Consider the following 25,318-nt stretch of genomic DNA (forward strand, 5'->3'; position numbering starts at 1 on the left):
GGGGGGGAAAAAAAAAGGGGGGGGGGGGGGAAGGCCATATGGCACCTTTAAGATACTGTATTCTTTGGAGAAATTGGAAAAATTCGTTACCATGATGCAAGCTATAAACCTGGTAATTTGTTTGCTGTTCTTTAGCATATGCCTGCATCTTGATCTTGTGCAATTAAGGAGAAAGAAAATGAGGGCGGGAGGAATATAAGCAAACAAATATACATGTTGCTGAATAGATGGCATGCTGGAAATACACATAATAACCTGTTTAATGTAAAATTGTACCTATACTTTCAGCGAATTATATGGATTGGGGTGATCTTCTTTCCCATTTTGTCTGTGGGAATTGAATTGTTATAAATGAGTTCTCAGTGCTATTTAATTATTGTTAGTTTGTGTTAACATCCCGTTTTTTTATCTTCTAGCTGAAAGTCATTGCTATTGATGAACAGCTGAGAGTCGTTTATGAGGATAATGTTCATTTTGATAAAGACCTTCCGGAATTTAAGTACGGCTTTTTATATTTTACTTGGATAATATAATTTGGAACTTTGGAGATCGGTGTGGGGGGGCTGTTGCCTTAGTTGGTCTCATTGATATGTGTGGAGGCATGGAAAAAGTTCATGCCATGTTCATGTTTCATGCTTGGCAAGGGTAGTATGTACTCTTGCCTTCCTTGGTATATAAATATGGCAAGAACTCCCGACAGGAAATAGATTAAAAAAATCTACCCCAAAGTATTATGTATAAATAAACAATTTCTTTTTTCTCTTTTGGGACTTTGTGACTTGTGGACATGACTGTTTCTTTTTGGGACACAGAAGTAAGCACTGCCTTTGTGTCAGGGTAGAATGCTGTGATAACAGCAAGTAAATTGCATGAGGGGAACTTCTAAAAGGCATTTGAAGACAAATTGAGTGGTTCCAAATCTCACAATAAGATGTAGGATGGCAGTGTTTGTTTACTTCAGTTAGCAGGCTAGAATTTACAAATGTCATCCTCCGTGGTCATAAGTTTTAACGAAGTACATTTATTTACTTGATGGTTTAACAGCAAAAATTGAATTTCATCTTCTAGGTCCAAGCCACTAATGGTGACAGTTAGGAGACTTAGAAATAACTATGAATTACATGGAGTCAATGAGCAGTATCAGATCTTACTTCATGATCGGAGCCTTTCCTTGCAAATTATTTACTTTACAATTGGGTCAAACATCGGTTAATGTCACCTCCTAGGAGCTGGCTTTTACTTTTCCAGGTTTCAAACACTGATTGTATCCTTGCTCTTAATGTAAAAGCATTGCAAACTCTCTTTGTTTATTAATAAACTTGAAGAACTTTGCTTGACAGGGAAAAAATTGCTGAATTCACCAAGAGAAAATACCGTTTTTCTGTAGGACTCAAGGTGGAGTCTATATTCACAGTGACAGACTGACAGTCACTTCTCCTGTGCTAATGTGGGTCAAGGTATGAACAAGCTTTGTATAGTTCAACTTTTTCCTTTCTGTTACTGAAATGAAAATGTATTCCAGGCAATAGTGAAACTCATCATTCAAATCAACATAGGACTTTTGCTTGTTTTCTGTTTCTTTGAAGTATTATTCTGTGTCTTTGGTATGCAAATATTAATGTTATCAACAAACATAGTGGAAGTTGCTAACGTTTTGAGGTTTTGTTTGTTTGTTTGTTTTTGCAGTCTCTACTATTATAGCATTGTATGTGTGATAAATCCTTTCCTGACTTTCCCTCATTTGGAAAAAAGACTGTTCTTTTTTTTCCAAATCTTTTTGTTTCATACACAAAAGAGGCAGCTGTTGCTTTGCCTAGCTTAAATCTTTGTTTTTGTAGCATCCACGTTAGCTTTGGTAACCAATTGATGTCTCAACTGGTAAGTGGTTAAAGAACAATTTAGTCATTGATTCCCAGTCACTTTGACTGGTGTTTATTTTGGAATACAACATTCTTTTCTATTTTAAAAGAAGGCCTTCCTTGCTTCTGTGCAGGTTCTGCAACACTTGCTCTCATATGGTACTATGTAAATTTATTTTAGTACTGTGATTTGAATAGTTTGATATTTGAAAGGTCACAGAACCCCCAGCTGGTAATCCATGGTAGTTGACAAAGGTTTGGTAAATTTCTTTGCAGTTGGGCTTTTGAACCATAATGAACAGGAACAGTTGTAACTATTAAATTAATAATAAGGTGATACAGGTATCTGATGTTTCTTGGGAAATTCTGAAGTCTTGCAGTGGTCCATTTGTCAAGATAGCCTGGGAAATGCTGATCTGAATGAAACTATGTAAAGATAGATTAATTTTTGGTTTTAAACTTCAGGAACATGTGGCTAGAACAAAATTAACCTAGGTGCTTAAACTGCTAAAATTCACTTGAATTAGCCTTATATTAAAGGGACTTTCAGTTTTCAGGTGACACTGGGGGCAGTGGTATTGAGGATACCTAACATCTTGTGGGATCGGGTGCAGGGTCCACCCCATTAAGGTTTCATAGATTTCCAAAAGTAAGAACAGAAAAAGATAATCCTGCTTTGTGTCTGGCACTCTTAAAAGTGGCTTTTTATTGAATAGGAATTCTTTAACTCTTCCCTCTTATTTAGGTTTCAAAGAATGGATCTTTGTCATTCAGCTTGTTTAAAGATTTTTTTTTTTTTTTCCCTGTGTGATTCAACTTTTCTTTTATGGACTCTTACTAAGTAAATTAATTTATGCATCTTCTTGAGAAGTCCATAGTCATTAGCTAATTTTTCATTATCTGCCAATGGACTCTTATCAGTGATGACATGAATTTACTGTTTAATTCCAGAGATTGTGAGTATGCATAATTTGATAGCTCGTTACAGTCATTCTTGATTCTGTTCTTACAGGCTCTGGATATGATTTTGGAAAAGATGAAGTCTTCGGGCTTTAAATTCTCTCAAGTCAGAGCTTTGTCTGGTGCTGGCCAGGTTAGTTTATAAAGAAAAAAACCAGTCTTACTGTATTTTTTCAACAGAGTATAATGTATAGCGATAAATTTCATTTAAATAATTGTATTGTCCAAGACCATAATGACATCAAGTAAGACCAAAGCTTCTGTATAAGCATCCATTAAAAGACACATTCCTCAGGGGAACTTAAAACCTGAAGCACACAAAGCAATCACTAGAAGGTAGTGGGAGTGGAGGGTGAGATTTATAGTGCAGTTGTTTAGATCAGTATAGTGCATAACTAGTTGGTTTCCTGTTGTTTAAATTCTTTGTACATACAGATTCTGAAATGACTGGGGTCATTTTGAGTTTCAGCATATCCAGGTGCTTGTGGAAATGGGGTAGAAAAAATAGTGAGGAGCGCTGTTTGCTAAAGGCATGGTAACATCCTGTTGAGCACAGTTGTTGTTGGCTAGGATAGAGATCTGCCTAGGAACAACAAAAACCAAATGATGATAGTCTTTGATGCAGAAATGACAAAGATGCTGCCATGATTTAGCCTGTAGTGCATAATGCCTTTTTTCTGAGATTTATAAAACCCATCCTGACATTTAGTCAGTTAGCCAGTCTCCTAGTATGCTGGTGAAACAAGGAAGTCTTTTATAACTTTAACGGATGATATTCAGGGTGAGGACAGCACCAAAGCGATAGCTAATTCTGACACATGAGGTTTAGGTTATTCATCTTGATATATCTGGGACTAATTAATCAAAACTCTTGCTTTGATCTCCATGTTTCATTGATTTCAGTTGAAAGTCTGAGCAAAGTGTCTGAAAATCATAGCTGGTATCAAGGCTCGGGTATGAATTCTTCAGTGAAACAGAAGTTAGGGATTGCCAAGTAACCCTAGCTTACTCAAGTGAAAAAAGGAAGTGTGCTTTCAGATTGCTCATATTCCATTTATTTTACCCATCCTCCAACAAGTTGGGGGTATCAGCTTGGTACTATATTCAGATTCTTTCAGGTAGAACAGCTTTCATTTAGTTGCCCCCTTCCAACCCACATTGTCTCTCTCCTTTTTCTCTTTGAAGAACCTTGTCTTTATGCTGCAGATCACTGCGGAGGTGCACTGATGTGCCAGTGTTTGTCCCAAAGAAGGGACAAACTTGGTCTTGATTGTCTGCAGAAATGGCAGAGAGATGTGAAATACAATCTGGATGTTGCTGTGGTCAAGTACTCTGTACCCAGGGGGTTCTGTGTGCACTTGGTGTCATCAGAACTATTAGTGGGTTCGCTGGATGGTGCTTTGCAGTTTGTCTAGGGTGTCCTGCAGGTGCATAACCAGAGATACCTGGCTTGAGGAAGCCACCTGAGAGATGGAGCTCAGATAATCTCAATATTATGCAGTCTGTTAGTGGTGAGTGGGGCAGGCATGTAACTGAAATAGCACAGAACTAACAGTCTTGAATGTGGAACCATGGCTACAGCTCAAAGAACCCTCAAATAAATATCTAATGCCATTAGCAGTGTAATAATAGTTCCCACTAGAAGTTGCTATAGTTCAGAATTGTCACTGTCTCTTGACTCCTACATTTTCTGGTTTAGTATATGCTTTGCTCAACCTTAAAGAGTCTTTTAATGAGGCACTTGATTTGAAAAGATGCATTTTTTGGTCCTGGTTTAGAGAGAGTTCTTTGTCCCTTAGACTTTGAAGTTCAGATCAGGATATGAACTTTGCAGCTTGGGGAGGTCATCTCCAACTTCTGTTTCTGTACTTTCTACAGCAACATGGGAGTGTGTACTGGAAAAAAGGAAGCATCGAAATTTTAAAGAATGCATCATCCAAACTGCCTCTACATCAGTCACTGAAGGTAAGGTGCATAAAAGAGCTCTGAAGGGAGAGGTACACTGTGCTTTGTCTGCTCTTTACACATTGCTTTTCTCCTTGCAAACCTTTTCTCTTGTTTGACTGAGTTGCATGCCCCTGCAGCATAAAGTGAAATGTACTGGTTATTCCTTCAGCTCCAGGGCTTTTGACATTTCCTTTTCTTCTGAGTGACAGTATATACTGCTTTAAAAGCTTACAGGTGCCAGTGGGTGTCCCAGAACCTTTCTGTGTCAGTCACAGCCTGTTTGTTCATTTAGGAAGTTTAATATTTTTGTAAACAACCTCTAAGTATTTTACAACTTTTTTTTTGGCGTGTGTGTGTGATTGGTAAGTTTTGAACATAGACTTGACAAACTTTTATTTAAAAAGAAAAGTAGGGAGGAATCAACTTTCCTCTTGAAGACCCTTACCTTCCTTACTTCAAGATCAGAAAGGACAGTTGTATGTTGAAAAGGAGACATTTGTGTAACTGATCTGTTAAATGATTAATTTTGGAAATAGCTCATCTGTGCAAAACTCATGGAAATGGAATTAAAATGCTCTCTGGTGATGCACTAAGCCTCAGTTGCATTTCCAAATGGTTATGCCAACCTTTAAAGAGAAATCTGTTAGTAGAGCTGTGGAAAGATAATCTGATTGTTTAGAGAGGAGTTCTAAAAAGCTGGGCTAAACTTGCATAAAAAGGCCCAGGGCTTTGGCTACCAAAGGAGTGTACTGAGACATGGTGCTGCAGGTTATGTCAAGTAACAGCAGAAAACAGCATGTTGCTTCCCTCTGGTGTGAAGTTTGGGTTAAACTTTTCACCACTGACCAACATGCTGCCCAATATATGCGTTCCTGTAATTATTGGGTGGAGACCAGAAGGCCCATCAGAGAACTGAACTGTGAGCTGATACGTATGTCTGCTGTATTGCTATTACTCTAGCAGGGGCTTCTTAGAGATCAGACTTACTAATAAAGGATGTTGTTTGTTGCAGGCTTGTTTTTCTGTCAGTAACAGCCCCATCTGGATGGATTCTAGCACAGCTTCCCAGTGCAGCGCTCTGGAGAAAGCCGTGGGGGGAGCACAGCACCTAGCGAGTATTACTGGTTCTCGAGCCTATGAAGTAAGGAGTGGATGGGAAGAAAGTCCTCAGCAGAGTCTTGTGATAGAAACAATTTGCCATTACGGTGGTACTGCAGCAGATTAATGACCAGCCATTAACTATGAAAGGGAGAATTTTTGAAGAAACTCTAATGATACCGTGCTTTGCAGTAGTCTCACAAAGGAAGATGTGGAAATTTTAAAGTGAAATTAGGCAAACACTGGAATTTTGCTGCAGGAGGCAGCTGGGGTGAGCTGTTACATTTGGCCAGTGGTTCTGGAATACAGTGTTTGGTCGCCATGCTTATAGTCTCAGGGCCTTGTTCTCCCCCGCGGAGCTCCTGTGCAGCCACATTTCCATTGGGATGGCAGTCCAGTTTGTGTTACAGGTTTACTTGCGGTTATGACCCCTCTGTTTGTGGATCCCCGCTCTAGGTTACTTCTGCAATTAAAAGATTGGCCTTTTAATGTTCCCTGAAGGCTAACAAGCAGCTGTTGACCTAAGAGAAGCGTTTCAGAAGTTTGGGATGCTATCGGAGAGTACTCTGTCACTTGTCTCCCCTTCCTGATGCTTCCCTCTCTTTTAACTGTGACAATGAGTTATGGAGTGGGAGCAGGGCTGCCCTCCAGGCATCTCAGCACCTGGCTACGCTTGCTGTTGGTTCAACAGAATAAGGCTCTAACCTCCCAAATTGCTGATTCTGTTTTTGAATTATCATGCCAGATTTATGGCCAGTGTTGAAATCAGACTTTGCATACCACTAACAGTTTATTTTTAACTTGCTAAAGGTTAAGGTTTCCGTGTCAGAAGCTTTTTGTTATTTGACATAATGCATGGATGAAAAATAGTTATTCTTATAACTATTATCCTGTGCTGGAGTTGCTTCTTTCAGTATGAAACTTCCTGCTTTGCTCCTAATTCTCCTGCCTCAGAGAGGTATATAGGTTGGGTAGCTTAAACTTTTTCAAGGATTTGAAGGCAGCATTTGAATTGTGCTGGTTCCTGTGCAGAGAATAAGTGTGATTCATTCCATTGAACTGTCATTTCTGAAATGTAAATTATGGATAGTAATGCTTTTTCACATGCTTTTTTTTCAAAAGGTGAGCAAAATTCTCATAATGAGACTATGTATTATAGCCTGTTTAGCGCAGATTGCCTACTGTGCACTGACTTTCATCATGCATCAGGCAAATTAAATATCCAAAGTGCAATGTACTGAACTCATTACACAGAGTTAATGATTATTGACTCCATTTAGGGTTTGTGTTTCTAAGCATTTGCATTTCTTTCTCAGCGTTTTACAGGAAACCAGATAGCAAAGATTTACAGCCAGAATCCTGAAGTCTACATGCAAACTGAGGTTGGGTCAACTTCAATATGCTTATTGGAAAACACAGTTGAAAATATTTTAAAATTAATTTTGTGGGGGTGTTTTTGCAGTCTTTTTTTACTAAAGGGTGTTTTGATTCTTGTGTTTGATTTTAAGTTGAAAATTGAAAATTTGATTTTTTTTTGTTAAATTATTAGTCATTAGGCAGATAAAAATTGGGCATCAGTTCTATCTTGAATGTTATATTTAACATAGCAGGCTCCATTGGATCTCACCTTTGTGGAAGAAGTTTTAAAAAACACTTTCATTTTGGTGATAACAAATTGTATTTACAGCAGTTTGAACACAAGCGGGTAATTAAGCACACGGTTGAAATTTTCACACTTAGAACTGGCCATTTACATGCAGAAACGTGATTGCTCTGCCATACAAACTGGCATCTGTGCAGATGTGCACAGGAAAAAACCTGCCATTGATTCTAGACTTTTTTCGTAGTTCTTCCCTTGAGAAGCTACGTTGATTCTATTATTACAAATGAATTGCATTGTGTAGTTGGTTTCCTTCTGATTTTTAATTTTCAGAAATCAGCTTGCAATTCCATTATTGTTTCAGTTTGTTGAGTCTGTATCTATCTGTGACTGAAATGCCATGGTTTGAAGCAAGGTAAAAACTCCATGCAAATATGATGTAAATGAGAGAAGGACTCTTGTCCTGTGATTAGAATATACCAAACTGTGAAGTCAGGCTGCTCCTGTTTTTGTATTACTGCAGTTCTTGATAGCATTGATCATAATTTTTTTGTGGTTTTTAAAATCTCGCCCCTGCATGAAACAGTTAACAGGAAGTGAGTTGCAAAGTTGACTGTATTTTGTGGGAGAATGCTTAATTTTTAATATTTTTTCTTTCTTAGTATGTTTTCATTATATAACCTTTACAGTAGTAAGGTATGGGATGAAACAGAATACTAATACAGTCTGATCATAGGCTTAAGACTAAATTTAGAGAAAGATACATTAATGGGGAGGAAGTGGGTCCATGGAACTGAGAACTAGACAGACCAATTTTAGACTTTGAGGGCTGGTTGCATTGACGGCACCTTTTAGCAATAAAGGATACGCAAGATGTTGTGTTCAAGCACAAAATATCTCTTATGCCAGAGTTGCTTTTGGGGACCCTAAAGAAGCACTTAGCAGCTTGGCAGTCTCAATGACATGTGGAAGGTGGATGTTTTTCTGTCTGTAGGTCAGCTTGCTAAACTGGCTGATTCACAGTTTTAACTTCATCCTTTTCCTTCCATTTCAGGCAGCTGGTGCCCACTGGGGCACCACAGAAGGTAGGCCTTCGTTATCTAAGCACAATATGATATATTCTTGGGGAGAGATGCATGAAGAGCAAGTGCATCATTAAGTTCCCTGGCCATTATAACCACCTTTTAGAGCTCTGGCTATAGTCTGTCTTTGAATGCTGTGTGAAACAGTGGTTTTGTGATCATTAATAAAAAACCTGTCACTGCTGCCTCACTCGGCCAGTAGATATGTGATTCTGATTAGTTATTGGGTGACAATCATATTTCTTCTGAGTTAGTCAGAGCACACAATAAGGAATTTGTCAGCTTTTATGCCAGCTTCTTGGGAACAGATAATACTTGATCATGCAGAAAGCTTGGCGGTAGCCAGTTAACTTGGTAGTTTGTATAGCAGATTTGAAGTGGAAGCAAGTTTGTGCTGGATCAGTGCGTTGTGTCTTGAGGCTGGGGCATTTTGGGGCCAGTATTAGAAGCCCTACAGCTGGATTTAATGCCCTGTTGGAACATACCCTGAGGCAGAGCTGCAGGTAGTGGATCAGTTCAAAGCTGATTATTACAGGCTCCTGGGAGTAACTCCTGTGAGGTCTGAGGTCTCAGCTGGCAGAAAGATAGTTGTTCATGTAAAGGTGCTAGCAGAGCCTTGCCAGAGCTGCTAAAAAGCTTACAGACCTGCACTCTGGGTGGACCAGCGCATGGTTTCTAGGCATTTTCCCTGTCATCAACAATACAGGTGCCTTTGTTGGTTTGTTTTTTTTTTTTTTTATTAGTAAGTGTTTTTCCTTGAAATGAGATTCTGTGATACACTGAAGTTGTGAATTAATTCATGATAGCATAGAGTATGCTAATATACTAGGTGTATTTTTCATGTTTCAGAATGCAAAGCTATTAACAGCTTTTATCATGGGGCTACTTTTAGATTGCTATCTGGTATATTACTTAGGCAGTAAGAACTGAATAATCCTAGGTGCATTTTTGTGTGCTTTCTGTGCCTAACATTAAGCATCTATTAACATTTACTGCTTCCAATTACTTAATAATTTACTTTCTTTGAAGTGGATACTGATGGGACTTACTATCTCACACTTTTTCTTTCAGAGAATCTCTTTGGTTAGTAGTTTTGCAGCTTCCCTTTTCCTAGGAGCTTATGCACCCATTGATTACAGTGATGGTAAGTGCGTGGGCTTTTCTCGTAGTACAATTCAACAAGGAAATTTTCCTCTCCATCCCCACCTTACATAAAAGGGGGACAAGGTCTCTGCTATTTATTTTCAGTCTTTAAACTTTAATGACAAGTATATTAGATTTTAAGCTAAGTTACTCCTTTCAATTTATTGTTACTCTTGACAGTGCTGTCAGCTGTGGTTATTTATCCCCATCATAGTATGATTCCCATTTCTATAAAATGGATGCACAGAACATATTCTTGAATGAAATTGTACCTTTTTTTCATTACTTTATGATGTATAAAGGAACGTTGAAATATGTATTTAAAACCATGAAAAAGTTGTGGATTTTTAGGCTAGACTTCATAGTTCTGCTATTTGTTCTTTGGTTTTGCTGGTTTAGCTCTGAGTTGCACAGGATGTGAACAAGATGTATATTGTGATTATTTTTCCCCCCACCTAACTGGAGTATGGATCTGCAACAGAAATATCTTTTCAAAATGAACCAGAGAAAAAAGCATAAACCAAGCAAAAAAATCCTAAACTCAGTTAAAAAAATATTTAACCTTCCATATCTCTCTATTCATCATAACAAAGACAAAAAAGTGACAAGGCTAGTGCATCTCTTTTCTGTTGTGTGTTATCTCAGTTATCCAGCTTTTAAATGGCAATTTTAAATGGCAGTTACAAAGGAAACCATTTTCCTGGGAGCTGTGCTGTTATTTTTAAATAGCATTTTTGATTCCTGCTCTGAAACTAAGAGAAGATATATTTCAGAGCTGAAAGGTTAGATAACAAGGCTCTCTAAGGAATTTTTACATTATAGAGCCATAGTTGACACCCATGTGTTAAGACCAACTCATTTTTCTTCCTTCATTGTTCCATCAAAGCTCATAGGAAAAGGCATGACACCTCAATTTTAGCTAATGGACAACTTATTCAATATCAGATATCTCAGTTATACTAGAGACCTTAAAAATTGTAAGGCAATCCATGCTTATTTTGCAGCAGTTGTGAGATTATTACATCTGTCTTCTGGTCCTGTACTGTTAGCCATGTATTTTCACAGGTGAATTTTATTTTTTTTGTGTATTATTGGCAACAGTAACTCTTTGGAGATTTGCACTTTACTAGGCCCAAATACTGAGCACTTCAGCCACTCGGCAACCCATAGAACTAGCTCCATATACTGTGTTTCAAAGAGAGATGGTGAGATCTTCAAGGTACCTTTTCTGATAAAGAAATATGTTGATTTTTTATTTCTCAATGAGAGTGAAGTGTTAATTTTGATTCAAATGTTTAAAATTATAAGCATTAAAAAAAATATTGTTTTGGGATTGGTTTGGTATGGGTTTGGTTTTTTTTTTTTTTCCCTTTGGTAATGTTACCTCTGCCTTTTCTACTTGGAAGCAAGTGGGGGAAACTCCTGCTTCTTCAATTTCAGGACATGAAAATTTCTGTGTTTGACTGAAAACCAAAACATTTTAAACTAACGAAAATGAAAATTTACTCCATTGGAAAATTTTCTTAGAAAATATATTGCATTTTTCGAACAGCTCTAGGAGAGCCTGTTCTGTTATACCTCTGGATGTTTATGCATGTAAGATTATTAAGTCTTTGTGTAAAAAAAAGGTAAGAGAACTAAGCAGGATGTTATAGTTCTATTTGCAAGACAAAAGATCTTTTGGCATTGTAAGCTATATTTTGTCTTGTTTGTTCCTTTCTTCTGTTAACATAATAAGAGAGAATTCTAATTCCAGTAATAAAATGTAATTATAAAGTATGCAGTAGTTATTTGGATCCAGCTAAAAACTTGTTTTCTTGTCATTTATCATTTCTCGCAATTCACTTGATCTTTTATATTGTACCTGTATATTATAGTTTAAAATGCATCTCTCAAAATAATGTTCAGATAATAGACCTATTCTTCATTTCTGTAGGTTTAACTTCAGGTCATATCGTCTTTAAAAGACCCTGTCAAATTGTTTAGCTCTGCACAATAACTTATCTCTCTAAATTTGCAGGTTATTGTAGGAAATGTGCTATTTAGTTTCAGGATTTTTTTTTTCTTTTTCTTTTTAGAGGTCCAATCTCATAAGGTTCAAATCACTCCTCGTGAATGGCTGAGCACCCTGGGTGATTGATTTAAAAAAAATGAAATTACATTCTGGTGGAATGAAGAATGATTTTCATTTGTATTGTGCAGATGTTAAAAGTAAGATACATTTGGGACCTAAACAACTTGAACACTTGAGGCATTGTTTCTTTTAGAAGACACCTTAAAGAACAGCAATTCAGCTCTTGACCTAGAGAAGCTTTATCTTTTGAAATGCTTTTCTAAGAGCCTTAGGCAAATCATAGCTTAGCATACTTGTTTTTGTTGTTCTATCAAACAAGGATGCTTTGAACTGAAGCCTTTTCAAAAGGAAGCGTGGTGGGCTGAATTTACTCCTAATGTAGCTTGCGTGGTGTCAGCAGAGTTACACTGCTTATGATTTTAGCTCACTGAAAAGGCAATCCAGAGTGCTGTAATACAGATACACTTAACTGTTTATAAATTTATGTGAATATTGATCTTTAGTTTGTTGATTAATAAAACCAGTTAGTCTGCATCGTTTGGTCTTTATAATGAAAGTGTTTTTTTTTTTTCCCCCCCCCCCCCCCCCCAGTGTTGAAGCACTTATACTTTTGTATATGTAGTAAATATTAGCAAGTCCTGATTGTGCTTCTGGTCATTTTATGTTAAAAGTCAGTGATGCTTGCAGTGAAATACTGAATCTTATTCATCCACGTATTGATCCTTTCCTCAGTCCTTACTAGACCACGGCCTTGGCTATTGACCTTCATTGCTGATGGAGTATCCGTTTGGAGTGACAAGTCGAAGAGCTGCCTTTGATTTTTGTTTTTTTTTTTTCCCTTTAGTTCTCAGATTATTACTTACTTTATATGTTGAACTTAGTTGTGTAGATCGTGACCAGAAGTGCTTAAGTTAGGAACTTGCTGTATGTCACTCCTCATATAATCAAAGGAGAAAGAGAAGTGGTTCCAGGGAGCGTTCAGCTCTGGTTTTTATTTTCCACTGACTGGAGATTCTCATGCAGGTGCCTGCAGTTGGATAGAATGTATCCAGGCCAACAGATTAATAGTTCTTGTAAAACAGTTGTTTCACATCTTTTAAATGAGTTTCTGAGGGCGGGGTAAATTAGCTCATCTTTCTTTTCTCAGGGCATATTAAAGTCTTTGTGCCACTATATCTACCAGTCAATAAACTGAAGTGTTGTTTCTGTATAATATAAACTTAGACCTTTTCAGTTATAAAGGTTAGTGTTTTTCCTGTTTTATGCAGGAAAGATTGGAGGCTGTCCTTATGTCTAGCAAAATTGCATTAGAGGATACTGGTTAAATGTTTCTCTAGGCTTGCAGGGTGGAGAGAGGAAAGGATTTTTTTTCCTAAAAAACCACAGAAAACAACAACTAACCTTTCTCTAGTAAAATTCCTATTTATTTAGAGATTCTGTTACCCACTGATTAATTTAATTTAGCGAAGGGCTTCTTGGCCTTTTAAATTAGGGACTTTTCCAGGAAAATTTATAGATGTATGTATTTCCTCATAGAAAGCCTTGTTATGCCTGAGAGCTTGGGACTCAAGGCTGCTCACACCCTCTGCCTCTGGGAAGTGCAGACAGTGATGCTGGGTTCAGTTTACCCTGGAAGGACTCAGTTTACCCCTGGAAGGAGGGGATGGCTAGATTTAAGAGTGTTCTCGCATAGAGAACTGAGAGAAGCTGGAGTAAATCTTACCATCTTTCCTTCTCTGTGGGTGGTAGTGATTTTGACAGCAGAAAAGGAAAATGCACCTTTTGCCTGTGGAAGGTGTGGTGCACTTTGTGGTCTCTCAAATTCCTGCTGTAGAATCATAGGCCAAATAAACCGGTGCATAATTTAGTGTGTTTAATTTGCCTGAAATGGGATTGATTGATTTTTAGTAAATTTAATTCTATTTTTTATGTTACTAAGTATAATCCAAATATCCTACAGTTTGGCTTGGGTTATTCCAGTATCCCAGCTGGAGTGTGTCACATCTTCTGTTCACAACGCTCTGTGAAGCACTAGGTCCATACTTTGTTGATGGTGCTTAGGATTGGACTGCACAAATATATACTTTATTTATAAACGTTATTAAACTCATTATTAAGCCCATGTGAAAAAGGCTGCTGGGAGTTGGGGAGCTCATTTGTGCATGCGTAACCAGCAGTAGTGTATGTGTGTGGAGTGTGTTGCGGGCGTGCGCCCTTCTTCAGAATAAGAGCACTGCTAGAGCCTTGTGATGTGCTGGCTAAGATGTGGGTTGCATCCCTTTTCTTCTGTGTCCCAGCATTGCAAGCATAGTCTTGTTCCACAGACACTGCATGTGGGGTCAACTTCACCATCTTTGTGTTTTAAAAAGCTTAAAGATGTACTGAATGGAAGCAAATTTCAGGTTTTCCACTGTGCTCAGCTGAGAATATGCCTGTGTTTCTGAGATAAGTCGTGGGCTAAACAGTCTTTGAAATGAAAATGTTGTTAATCTAGAATAAGACTAACATGTCCCTGAACAGTACTAACCAGAAACACATACAGATTTTCAAGTGTAATGAAATGTGCAATTAAAGGCATCTTAGAAACATAAGCAAGGGATGTGGAGTGCTCAGTATGTAATGTAGATTCGGCCACTAACCAACTTCAATTAACTTTTAAACCAGCAATAAAATATTGAGGAAGAAGCAATGAGAAACCAAACCAAAACTGCAAAGGCCTTCCTCAAATCTAGTGATAGTTCTGGTGAGGAAATAGGTGACCAAATCAGTTATTTAGGTTTTTGCAACCTGTAATTCACTTCACAGAATCTACACTTTAGAGATGTTGCATACTTGCAGGTGTTACAGATTTCAGTTGAGCTGTTCAGCATTTCTGAAAATCATGACTTTGGTATTCAAAGCTGGACTTCCCAAACTAGCCTTGAAATTAGACGCTACATTTGAAAATTTGACCTCTTGCTTTTTTTTTGGACTTCTAAGCCTTTATTTTGTCATCTCTGAAGAAGGAAACGTTGATACGGAGGCAGATTAGTCAGCATGGACTTAGATGCTTATATGATACTACTCAAAGGTAGGAGTAGGACTCAAAGGAGTAGTGTAAAGCCATACCACCCAGGGGGGAATTTCTTCATTTGTTAGGTCTCTGGTGAGCACAACATACCTTCATGTGATATTGCTGCATCACCTTTAGATAGCTGTAGTGAAGTCTTTGTCTAAGGTGGAAGATTTGGGGAGGAGCTGATGGGGAGGCATCCATGTTCTTCTTTTTGCTCTTAATTTGGGAATAACTGAATTGTCTAGTGCATTGTGCATCAGAGAAGCCTTTCCTGCTACCTTTAGAGGTGAAAGCTATCCAGAGGCTGAATTCTCAGTATCCTTTATGCTTAGAAGAGCTGAAACCATTCTCTTTGAATGTAAAATATGCATCTGTGAATTTTCTGTTGCCTGTAACAAGGTGGAATTTTCTGATACAGTACTGTCTGAGGTTTAATGATATGTGCTTCCTGTTTTGATCTGTCTTGTAGGTTCTGGTATGAACTTGCTGCAGATTTGGGAAAAGGTATGGTCAGTGTCCTGCCTTAATGCTTGTGCACCTGGATTAGAGGAGAAACTAGGATGCCCTGTACCATCCCATTCAGTCCTGGTATGTGCCTGTCTAGAAGAGCTGTAAGCAAAAAAATAAGGCTTTGTGCTGAGAGTTCTGCTAACAGCACTTCCTTGGAGTGTACTTGTGTGTGCGCGCAAGCGTGCGTGCACAGTTATCCTCAGAGCTATGCTGCTTGATTTAATATTTCCAGGTGTGTTGTGAATGTGTATGCCAGACCAGAAACAGACATCTTTGAAAGCTGCTAGCTGGCATCTGTCATAGCTTTCATTGTTGATCTCCCTGGATTCTTGCATGCCCTGGGCTATGATGAGAGAAGTTTTGGTAGGTGCTCCAGTGATAAGAATCTTTGGGGTCCCCTCCCATGCCCACAAGCACCTGGTCACTGCAGAACTGTGCACAGTATTTATTAATGCGGAAACAGAACCCAACATCTGCATTTCTTGACAGAGACCTTGTTTTAAACTGTTTGTAGAGTTAATGAGGTAATCTTTGTGAATAATTTGGGATATTTAAAGCTCCTCAGTTCATGTAGCATAATGGTGAAATCAAATCAAGCTGCACATCTCTTAGAGTAAATGAATTTAGTCTTACTACTCAGCACAAAGAGAGCTATTGCTTTAGCTGGTGCACATGTAAGAGTGTAGATACCCATCACCTGATCCCTCTGTATTCAGTGCTGATCTTCTGTGATGGAGAGGAACATACAAAAAATCCTCATAGATGTCCTTGTATTTTTTATGGATTTTTTTCTTCTCCTGTTTTTTCTCTATGGCTATCAAGTGTGGCTTAAAAAAAATACAGTTCTTGACCCCTAAACTAATAGGGGTCATTTTGCAGCGTTTGTTGTTGTGATGTATATTAATGTTGTGCTTCCTGTTATGTTTGCATTGAATTTCTAATTTCTGTGCATTAATATTCACGTATGTGTGCAAAGCAGATGGATGTGTTCATGTTACTTGATGTGAATAAGTGGAGAAGGACCCAAAGCTAAAATGCTACTATTTACTTAACCTATTTCAAAATCTAATCAGAGGGTATTTCTGTGAGGTTCTAAACAACAAAAAAAATTGGGCTAAAAATCTTTAAAGTATTCATTCATACCTTATATACACAGAAATGATTGTGGTAGCTGCTCTGGGGTTTTTCAGTTCTGTGTAACAACACGTTATGTCATACATTGCAAGATTACTTTCCATTTTTTGAGCTTTTTTTCCTCTCTTTTTCTTTCTTTCCTCAGGGGCCCATTTCTCCATATTATAGTCAGCGTTATGGCTTTAGCCCAGACTGTAAAATAGTAGCATTTACAGGAGACAATCCAGGTGAGATGATTAAATGTGTAAGATTCAGTGAATATGATTATGTACGTACTAAATTTCTAAATCAATTTCATTGGTTCTCAGATACTCCCTATACAGTGAAAGAACATCGTGTTTATCAGCATTAATACCTTTTACCAACAGCCTTCCATCACTGGTTCTTCTGAGATATAGACATCTTGGATAAGCTGGGTATGACAAATGAATTCTCTTTTGCCTAGTAATTAGAGGTGATTTCATTTGCCTCTTGATAACTTCAGTTTTTGTTTGCCTGTCCCTAAGAAACTATTCTCACTATGAACTGCTAACCTTTTAACTTAGAAAATATGAGTTAAAAATTGCTGTATATCTTTTCAAGGAAAAAGGTGGAGATGGACCTCATAGGATTTCTCTAAGAATTAGAGCTGTCCTTTTGTTAGACTGATAGATCTCAGTATAAGGGAAGGTGTTAGTTTAGGGTCAGTTTTTTGAATCCTGGAGACTGTTTTAGTATAGAGCAAATTTGTCTGTTTCTCAAGACTGTGAAAAATACTTATCCGTATTAGAGTAACATGTGCAGGTTTGAATAAAGATGGCGGCTTCATCATGGTATATTTTACATTCATATTCTGGGAGATGGTTAAACTCTGCATTTCCCAAAAGTCCAGTTTTTCTTCGAGAGATTCAAATCTAGCTTAGTCCAATAAATATGTGAGTAGTCTGATCTAAGTGGGAGTTTCTCCTTTGAAGTGTGTTGTTAAGTAAGGGTCCACTGTATTTAAAACTTGAATACATAAAACATTAGATAATCATGAAGTTCCACAGTCTTTTGTCTTGAGCATTCTGATTTTATTAAAAATCACTCCCTCACCCGAATGCTTTGCCTGTCTTTTACGGTGTATAGACCAAGGCCATCATGAGCATATTTGCCATTTATATTGTACTTTGAGATGGTCAGCACGATGATGTCTCATACAACATGGTATGGTTGAGTCAAAAAAGTGACTTTTTTCTGATATTCTGACTTTCTGCTTTCAGCATCATTGGCAGGGATGAGACTTCAAGAAGGAGATATTGCAGTAAGTCAAAACATACTCCTGAAAACTGTCCATATCCCTGAATAAATGAAATATATGAAATGTAAAATAGCTGTAGGTTATCAGTTAAATTTATCTGCTAGTGTTGATTTTCTGTTTATTAGATTCACGCTTCTTTTGTTTCTATCTGTAAGCTGCCTGAAAGATTTTAAGTAAACTCTTGTGAGTATTTTTAACTAATGCTCCAGACATTAAAACCTAAGTCTCTATCTAGTATGTATTTCACTGGCGTGACAACCTAAGTCAGAGCTAGCTTCAACATGAATCCAATTGACTTAATGTGTAATTTAAAAACAATTAGTGGTAATAACAAATGGTTTTAATTTAATTTCTGTATTGCTTCCCATGCACATTGTGATAATGCTTCAATTATTTTTTTTTTTTCCCCCTCCAGATTAGCCTTGGCACGAGTGACACATTGTTTCTGTGGATCCAAGAACCAACTCCTGCCTTAGAAGGTCATATACTCTGCAATCCTGTTGATTCTCAAACATATATGGCACTTCTATGGTAATATAATTTCTTTTTGTTCATCTGGGATCAATAATATACATTTCTTTCTCTATGTTAGTGCTTTTTATTTCTTTTTTTCAAAATGATAATGAATAGAACATTCAGCATTCTGTACGGTATATGGCAATTTACTGCTGAAATATTTGCATCAACATGATAGTATTCCTATTGTTTAATTTGAGTAACTGAAACTGCAGAGTTGTGGAGGATAAATTCTCATGGCAATAAAAAGCTGAAATTATTTTTACGTATACATAGAGCCAGTTCACTATGAATCTAAGGTAATACATTTAATATACAGGAATAACAATCTTCTGAAATACAATAATGTGAAATGTCAGAAGCTTGACCAGGCTGCATAACTTCTGTGCTCTTCTAGTGGTCCACAGGGGACATAATGGGGTAGGTGAAGATTCCCTTTTCAGACAAGACTATAGTCAGTGCTGTTCAGGGATGTATTAGGCTGTGCATGTGGAAAACACTGAGATCTCAAGAAACCCATCTGAGAGAATGATCCTCATGGTAGCTTTTGGCTGCTGTGATTCAGGAATTATTTGGCCCCTCGCCAGCCAAGTAGGTGGAAAGGTGGCCTGAAGCTATGCTTTCCCTCACTGAGTCACTGTATTCAGGGTAAAAACTTCCAAACCAAGTCATAGGGTTTAGGCAAATAGTTAACAAGTAATATGCAGATAAATTTTGTGTGTAAATCCCCTGGATTGTAGGTGCTTGAAACTCAAAACTTCAGCAAAGCTCAAATCTGCCTTTTAACTGTAATGTTGAGTCTTACCTGTACAGTAATAGGAGGCTGTGAATGACAGTGGGAACAGTGTTCATGAAGTTGAGTTCAAAAGCATGATGTCAGCTGCAAGTTACTGAGTTTCATAGTATGATTTCCCAGCAGTTGGTTGGGTTGGTTTTTTTTTTAAAGTAAGTTTTTCATTCAAATTTCTCTTTTACCCTATTTTTTCCCCACTTTTGCTTTGTAAAAGAGCTATATAAGCAACCTGTTTGTAATAGGAAAGGAGGCGCTGAGGCATTTTTCTGAATAACTGTTATACCGCCATTCTTTTACTGCAGCTTAACATGTGCAGAAGGCCAAACCTGCCTTTCAGAACACAAGATATTTCTGTAGCTATGCAGATATAAAGAGTTCCTGTTCTTCCTGCCTAGCCATTTCTGTCCTGACACTGCCCCTTTTACACCAATGCCCCTTCATTTCTAGAATATTAGAGTTAATAGGGGACCCTCAGTTAGTAGAAAAAGAGTGCCTGAGCTACCAGGCAGAGTATTTGTACAGAAAACTCCACTAACTTCAGCTGCTGCTACTGAGCAAGTTCAGTAATTTCCTTGCCATCTTTCTGGATATTTCTCTGCCTTTCCTGCTGAGTTGTTCTGATAACTCCGTGCTGGAGAGTATTCAGACTGCTTTCTTCTGGGTCCAAGTCCAATGCGGCAGTATTTTGCAGAAGTGTTATATTCACAGAGATGGCAAAGGAGGTGACTGCATAAAGGGTGCAAAGACTATAAACACTGAACAGATGCCTATTTTACAGCATGGTTTACTGGCTCTGGACCTTAACCGTGCAGATGCAGCTGTGGTGCTTTCCTTTGCCAGATCCTGGCATGGAGCTAGACTTCCTAAGTCCTGTTGGACCCAAGCTGGCTCCATACCGGTACTGTGCTCCTGAAATCATGAATGCAATGTAGAGACACTCTTGCTTCTCCTTGCAGAGTCATCTCAGAGTGAGGTTTTTAGTGCTGTGTCAGAGTACTTCTCTGAGGAGATGTCTTAGCTGTTCAGAGCTAGCCTGGGTTTAGTGTGGCCTGCCAGAGTGGATCTAAGCTGGCTCATTGGAGAGACATGTACCAACATCTGTGCACTGCATTCCTCAACATGTCCTGTAATATTTGTTTTCTTTCTTACCTAGTTTTCTCCGTCTCTATCTCTTTCCATAATGAAGAAGTGATTGTATCTTTTAGCTTGCCCAGCTTAATTCAGCTGATACAATAAACACCAATATGGAGTAAAACAACAAATTGCTTTAAAAATCTAGAGCCAAATGTTTTGGGAAATGCGTATGGTATGTTTGTGTGTTTCAGTTTTAAGAACGGCTCTCTGATGAGAGAGAGGATCAGAGATGATTGTGCTTCAGGCTCCTGGGATGAATTCTCTAAAGCCTTATCATCTACTGTTGCTGGAAACAATGGAAACTTGGGTATGAGCCTTAGCAGGGCTTGGGAGTTCCAGGGGTTGCTTAGACACATACTTGAATGGGTGTTGTACCAACTTTTTACTTGGGTCATGATAAAGGCCAAGAATTAAGTTAACCAGAGCGAGGGAAATTCCTAATGTGTACTTAGAAATGCTCTCTTGGCAGGCTAAGTGTCATGATAGTATTTTCCTTCAGTATTCACTAAGAAAATTATATTTATGGAGCTCTTTTGGTCATTGAAAGGGTGTTAGCAGCATCTTAGCTGTAGAATGTTTAAAAGTAGTAATTTCTGAAGGAGGCTTTCATTAAAGTTTGTTTCTTTTTCTGAAGACTCAAACCAAGTGAATTAAATAGCTCCATATTATTTCTTTCTCGGTTGTTAGAATCTTGTTCACGCATGTGAACAAAGCAGTAATGTCAAATGATACCCAGATTTCCTGCATTTTCCCCAATGTATGTCACAAGAGTTATTTCATCCCTGTTTTTTCCCCACATTATGGTAAGTGAATGAAATGAAACAAAATGATGATGGAGGAAATATTTTGAAATAATATACATAAACCCATGTATTTAAGTTTTATATTATTTTCTTTCCTATGGTTTAACATTCTGCAAGTGTAGTATATAGCTCTGAATTAAGTTATTGAAAAGTGAGCATATGTGTAATCAAGATTAAAATTTAACCATTGCAGAGCTGGATTTGAAATCATCACCATCATCCTAGATCTGAATTGATATCCATAAAATGAATTTAAGAACTGTAGGTAGCAAAGTTTTTAAATGTAGATATTTAAGCTATAGAAGACTTCACTCTTTAGGAAAGTGAATTTAAGATAGTTTCTTGACACTGTGAGGTTAGCACTGGTCTTTAATTTTCAGAAGCTCTGTTATGTTTTCTGTCAAATCCAATCTCTGTGGGGTATTAAAATGACCAGGAATCTCTTTTCACTAGAAGACAAATCAATTCAGGTGTTTCAGAAAATGGGGAGAAGTTATTCCAAAACTCAGAAGTCAGCCACTTTAGACAGTATTAAAAAAATTGGAAGTTGATGAAAATATTGTTACTGATTTGAAGGATACCAGGACACTGCCTTAAAGTTTAAAAATTTGTATTATAATATATTCACTTGGATATCTCAATCCTCTGTAAAATGGGTGTTTTGTGAAAGTCATCGTTAATAACCTGTATGCTTGGATAACCTCTGGGTATACATGTAAAAATACAGTAATGTCCACAGTCTGAGTTCCTGAGGGAAGCAGAGCAAAGAAGTAACTGGTTAGGCACCTTTCCTTGTGTCACTTGTTCCCTGAACTCCCTTTTGTGTGAGAAGATGCCCCTGCAGAGGTTTGGAGATGGGCAGAGGCAGCTGCTAAGGTGAGGTTGGGATAATGAGAGTAACAGGGGTAGCAAATAGGGAAGGAGGAGGAGTGACTGGGATGGGGGTCCTGATGCGTCTGGGGGGTACCTGAGAAAGCTAATAAAACCAGCAAGTTTACCTGAAGACCTCATCTGCCAGATTCAAAGTGGCAGCAGGGTCAGAAAAAAAATTTTGGGACATACATTCTCCTGGCAGGGCCTGCAGATCTGTAACCCACAGTGTTGCTTACTGGCAGTTTTTTGGAATGTTAAACTAAAAAGGTTATGTGTGCTAAAAGCACGGTACTGTTTTGGGGTTTTTTTGGCTAGTAATCGTAGGGCTCCTAGGGCAGCGTACTCTTGTTCCCAGGTCTGAACCTTAGAAACTCTCCTTAGTTTCTTAGCTATTCTGTTGAGTTTTTCTGTCCTCACTTTCTTTTTTTTGGTCTCCTTTCTTGAATATCTTTTCTGACCAACCCTTCTTGCCATCAACACAAAAGAAATCTTTTTCACACTTTTTGTCTAGCTGTCTACAAACCATTACTGCATTTCTTCAGATCTCATCAAAACTATTCAGAGACCAGCTCTGCTTCATGATTTAAAATATCTGATGTTCTCTAATAAGCTCATGAAATCTAATCCAGTGCATGAAGTGTTCCAGTATTCCTGTACTCTTCTTACTAACTTAACCGTTTTTTCTGTTTTGTTTTTTTTTCTTTCACCCTTGCATATGACCTACTGAAACTATTTCTAGGATGTGTTATATATTATCTACTATTGCTTGTGTGTGTGTTCTGGTGGATATGTGCTCTTTGGTAGGCTTGTTGCTTATTATATTGTTTAGATGCATAAAACCAGACATGCTTAAATCCATATTGCTGTAAACTGAAAGTAGTTAAATTCAATAAATGTGTGGACTGAAATTGGTTAAGAAACAGACTGTGTGGTGACTCAAATGTCTTTCCAAATACGTGATAAACATTTATTATCATTTTAGCTATGTGCTGAAATAAGATTTCAACTTTGGGCTAGGAGCAAGCATGATGCTCTTTAATGTTCCTTGATGCAGGTTTCTACTTTGATGTGATGGAAATTACTCCTGAAGCAGTTGGGATTCACAGATTCAACAGAGACAACCAAAAGGTAGTAATAATCTACTTAATGTCTCAAACCTTGAAGGAGTACTGTCAAGGCTTGAAATCTTTGCCATCATCTTTTTTGTTTTGTCTAAGATACTTGCTTTCAAGTTTCATTTATCGATGCAAGTCCCTGGGATGATTTTCATAAGGAAGTATTTGGTCTGTAGCTTGAGAATATCTACAGTGCAAAGTCTGAACTGGAACTTATATGGTATTTTTTTGTGGAAATACTTCCTTTACTGGAAAATGTGGATTTACTGAAACCAACACTGGTTTTGAAACAGGATTAACTTTAAGCTTATTGAGAGCTTAGTACACTTACATGACTTAGTCCCCATCTTCTAAGTTTCAGACACACAGATAAGGATGTGTTGAAACTCTGGGCTATAACATTTTGTCTTTTATCTTGCACTAAATGTGGATGCAAAGTAAAGACCTCATTTTGCTGTCCTGCATGTGCTGGAGTAACCTACAAGCTACATAGTGGTATGTAAGTAAGCGCAGGCTCGAGTCCAGTTGGAATTAAAATAGAAATTAGGTTATGGAAAAGAAAGTTCTTTATCTGGTTTTTTTTGAGGAATGGTTGTTGTTTAAACCTGGCTTAAACAATCGGGCTTTCTGGGTGGTACTGAAACTCAAGAGATGTCTTTGATCAGTCATGACTCCCAGTCGATTAGACCTCATCTAGGTGAACAGAGATTGATACTATCTTGTGTTTGCAGTGTAGCACTAGTCTCTTAAATGTTTGCTGTTTAAATGAATGCTTAATCACTTCTAGCTGTTCTACAAGTTGTAGGCACTTACTGTAGTGCATGGAAAGATTAAACTTTTTGTGGAAGATTCTTTGTATTTGTTTGTAGTTCAATATTTTCCTACTTCTGTTGCCTTTCTTATATTCTGGTTGACAAAAGGACAGAAAAATTTTATGTATGGAAACTAAATAAATTAATGAAAAGATTACATGGTTTCACTTTTGTGCAGACAGAAATAGATCTAAAATTTTTGTGACACTGCTTAATGCATCTAAATTTTATCTACTTGCTTTAATTTTATATTTTTGAGATATTGATCCTTAAGCAGATTTGATGCTGGAAAATGCATAGAGAAGAGTTTACAACTTGCAGTAGAACCTTTTCCCATTGTGCATTGATTTCACGTTTGATGGATTTGCCAACAGCACTGAGGTTATGGGTTGTGTTCTCTGTCATGAGTCTTCAGGTTCATCTTGTGCGTATGAGTGAAGAACTGGGCCTAGTTGAAAGCAGACTTCAGGGTGAAGACAAGCATAGTCAACTATAAATCTGTCTTGCATTTTTAACCAGTCTCCAGCTTGGCATGTATACTGTGTAAGGTGCTTGTTAACTTAATGTATTCCCTCTTTGATTCAGGTTTCAGACTTTCCAAAGGAGGTGGAAATACGAGCACTGATTGAAGGGCAGTTCATGGCCAAGAGGATTCATGCTGAAAAGCTGGGATATAAAGTCAGTAAGTATGATGAAAAGCTGCAGAACTAATGGCACTAGAGATCAAACACAAAGATAGGAGTCCCAACAGTAATGTCAGTATTGTGATTCTTGTCCTGCCTGATGGATACAGAAACTGGTATGAATTCTAAATTAACCTCCTGGAAGAATTTTTGACGGTGTGTTGGGGGCAAGTTTTTGCAGATGTTAACTTTAGAAGGACCAGTGTTTTAACTTTAAGATGACTTCTTTTTCAAGTATTCTTGCTGTTTCATTGTTACCGAGCTGCATTGTCAATTTTTAAATAAGAGTTTGGGCTTCGATAGCTTGTTAAGTGAAAAGAAGACCAGCCTTCTGCCTAAAGCACAAGACTGTAACTCAGAAAATCTGAAATCTATGTTCAGTTCCTGGATCTGCCATAAGCTGGTCACTTACCCTTTACCTCAGTTTTGTGTTAATAAAGCAGAACGCCTTTCCCTGATTTGTGATTTAGAAAGCAAGAAATCCTGCTTCCTAGAATTTATAATATGAATAGTTTTTAGCACACTGGAACAACAAAGTCAGCCAGTATTTTACCCACAGAAGTGGGATCAGATCATTACTAGTTGTCCAATTCTACAAAAAGAATACAGGCAAGTTGATAAGATGTATTACTGGCGTTTTCTGTCAGTGTATCAGCCAGTGGCATCTTAACAAATACTGAATTAACTCATCTTGAAGGTTTTTAACCAATGTTTTATTTTTTAAAATCATATTGTTTTTATTTACATCCTGACCTCCTCCTTTACAAGCCATTGCTTGACTCCTACTTCCAGGCTTTTATCCGTAATCATGAAGGATAGAATTTTTTTATTTTTTATTTTTAAGAGAG

The 25,318-nt window shown here is 37.7% G+C and overlaps 1 protein-coding gene across 1 annotated transcript in view; it reads left to right on the forward strand.

The window, feature by feature from the left end:
- Positions 1–91: 91 nt before the first annotated feature.
- XYLB (xylulokinase homolog (H. influenzae)) overlaps positions 92–25,318 on the forward strand; it is an 83,522-nt gene continuing 58,295 nt past the window's right edge. The window contains exons 1-15 of the mRNA XM_010563111.1: positions 92–112; positions 417–499; positions 1,388–1,457; positions 2,872–2,952; positions 4,698–4,784; positions 5,779–5,907; positions 7,181–7,246; positions 9,618–9,690; positions 15,288–15,406; positions 16,608–16,689; positions 17,704–17,744; positions 18,157–18,272; positions 20,376–20,491; positions 22,915–22,988; positions 24,373–24,469. Of these exons, the coding sequence (XP_010561413.1) occupies positions 92–112; positions 417–499; positions 1,388–1,457; positions 2,872–2,952; positions 4,698–4,784; positions 5,779–5,907; positions 7,181–7,246; positions 9,618–9,690; positions 15,288–15,406; positions 16,608–16,689; positions 17,704–17,744; positions 18,157–18,272; positions 20,376–20,491; positions 22,915–22,988; positions 24,373–24,469 (1,255 nt within the window). The remainder of the gene's footprint in view (positions 113–416; positions 500–1,387; positions 1,458–2,871; positions 2,953–4,697; positions 4,785–5,778; positions 5,908–7,180; positions 7,247–9,617; positions 9,691–15,287; positions 15,407–16,607; positions 16,690–17,703; positions 17,745–18,156; positions 18,273–20,375; positions 20,492–22,914; positions 22,989–24,372; positions 24,470–25,318) is intronic.

Source organism: Haliaeetus leucocephalus, unplaced genomic scaffold (genome assembly GCF_000737465.1).
Source record: "Haliaeetus leucocephalus isolate CR32 unplaced genomic scaffold, Haliaeetus_leucocephalus-4.0 Scaffold0, whole genome shotgun sequence".
Taxonomy (NCBI): Eukaryota; Metazoa; Chordata; class Aves; order Accipitriformes; family Accipitridae; genus Haliaeetus; species Haliaeetus leucocephalus.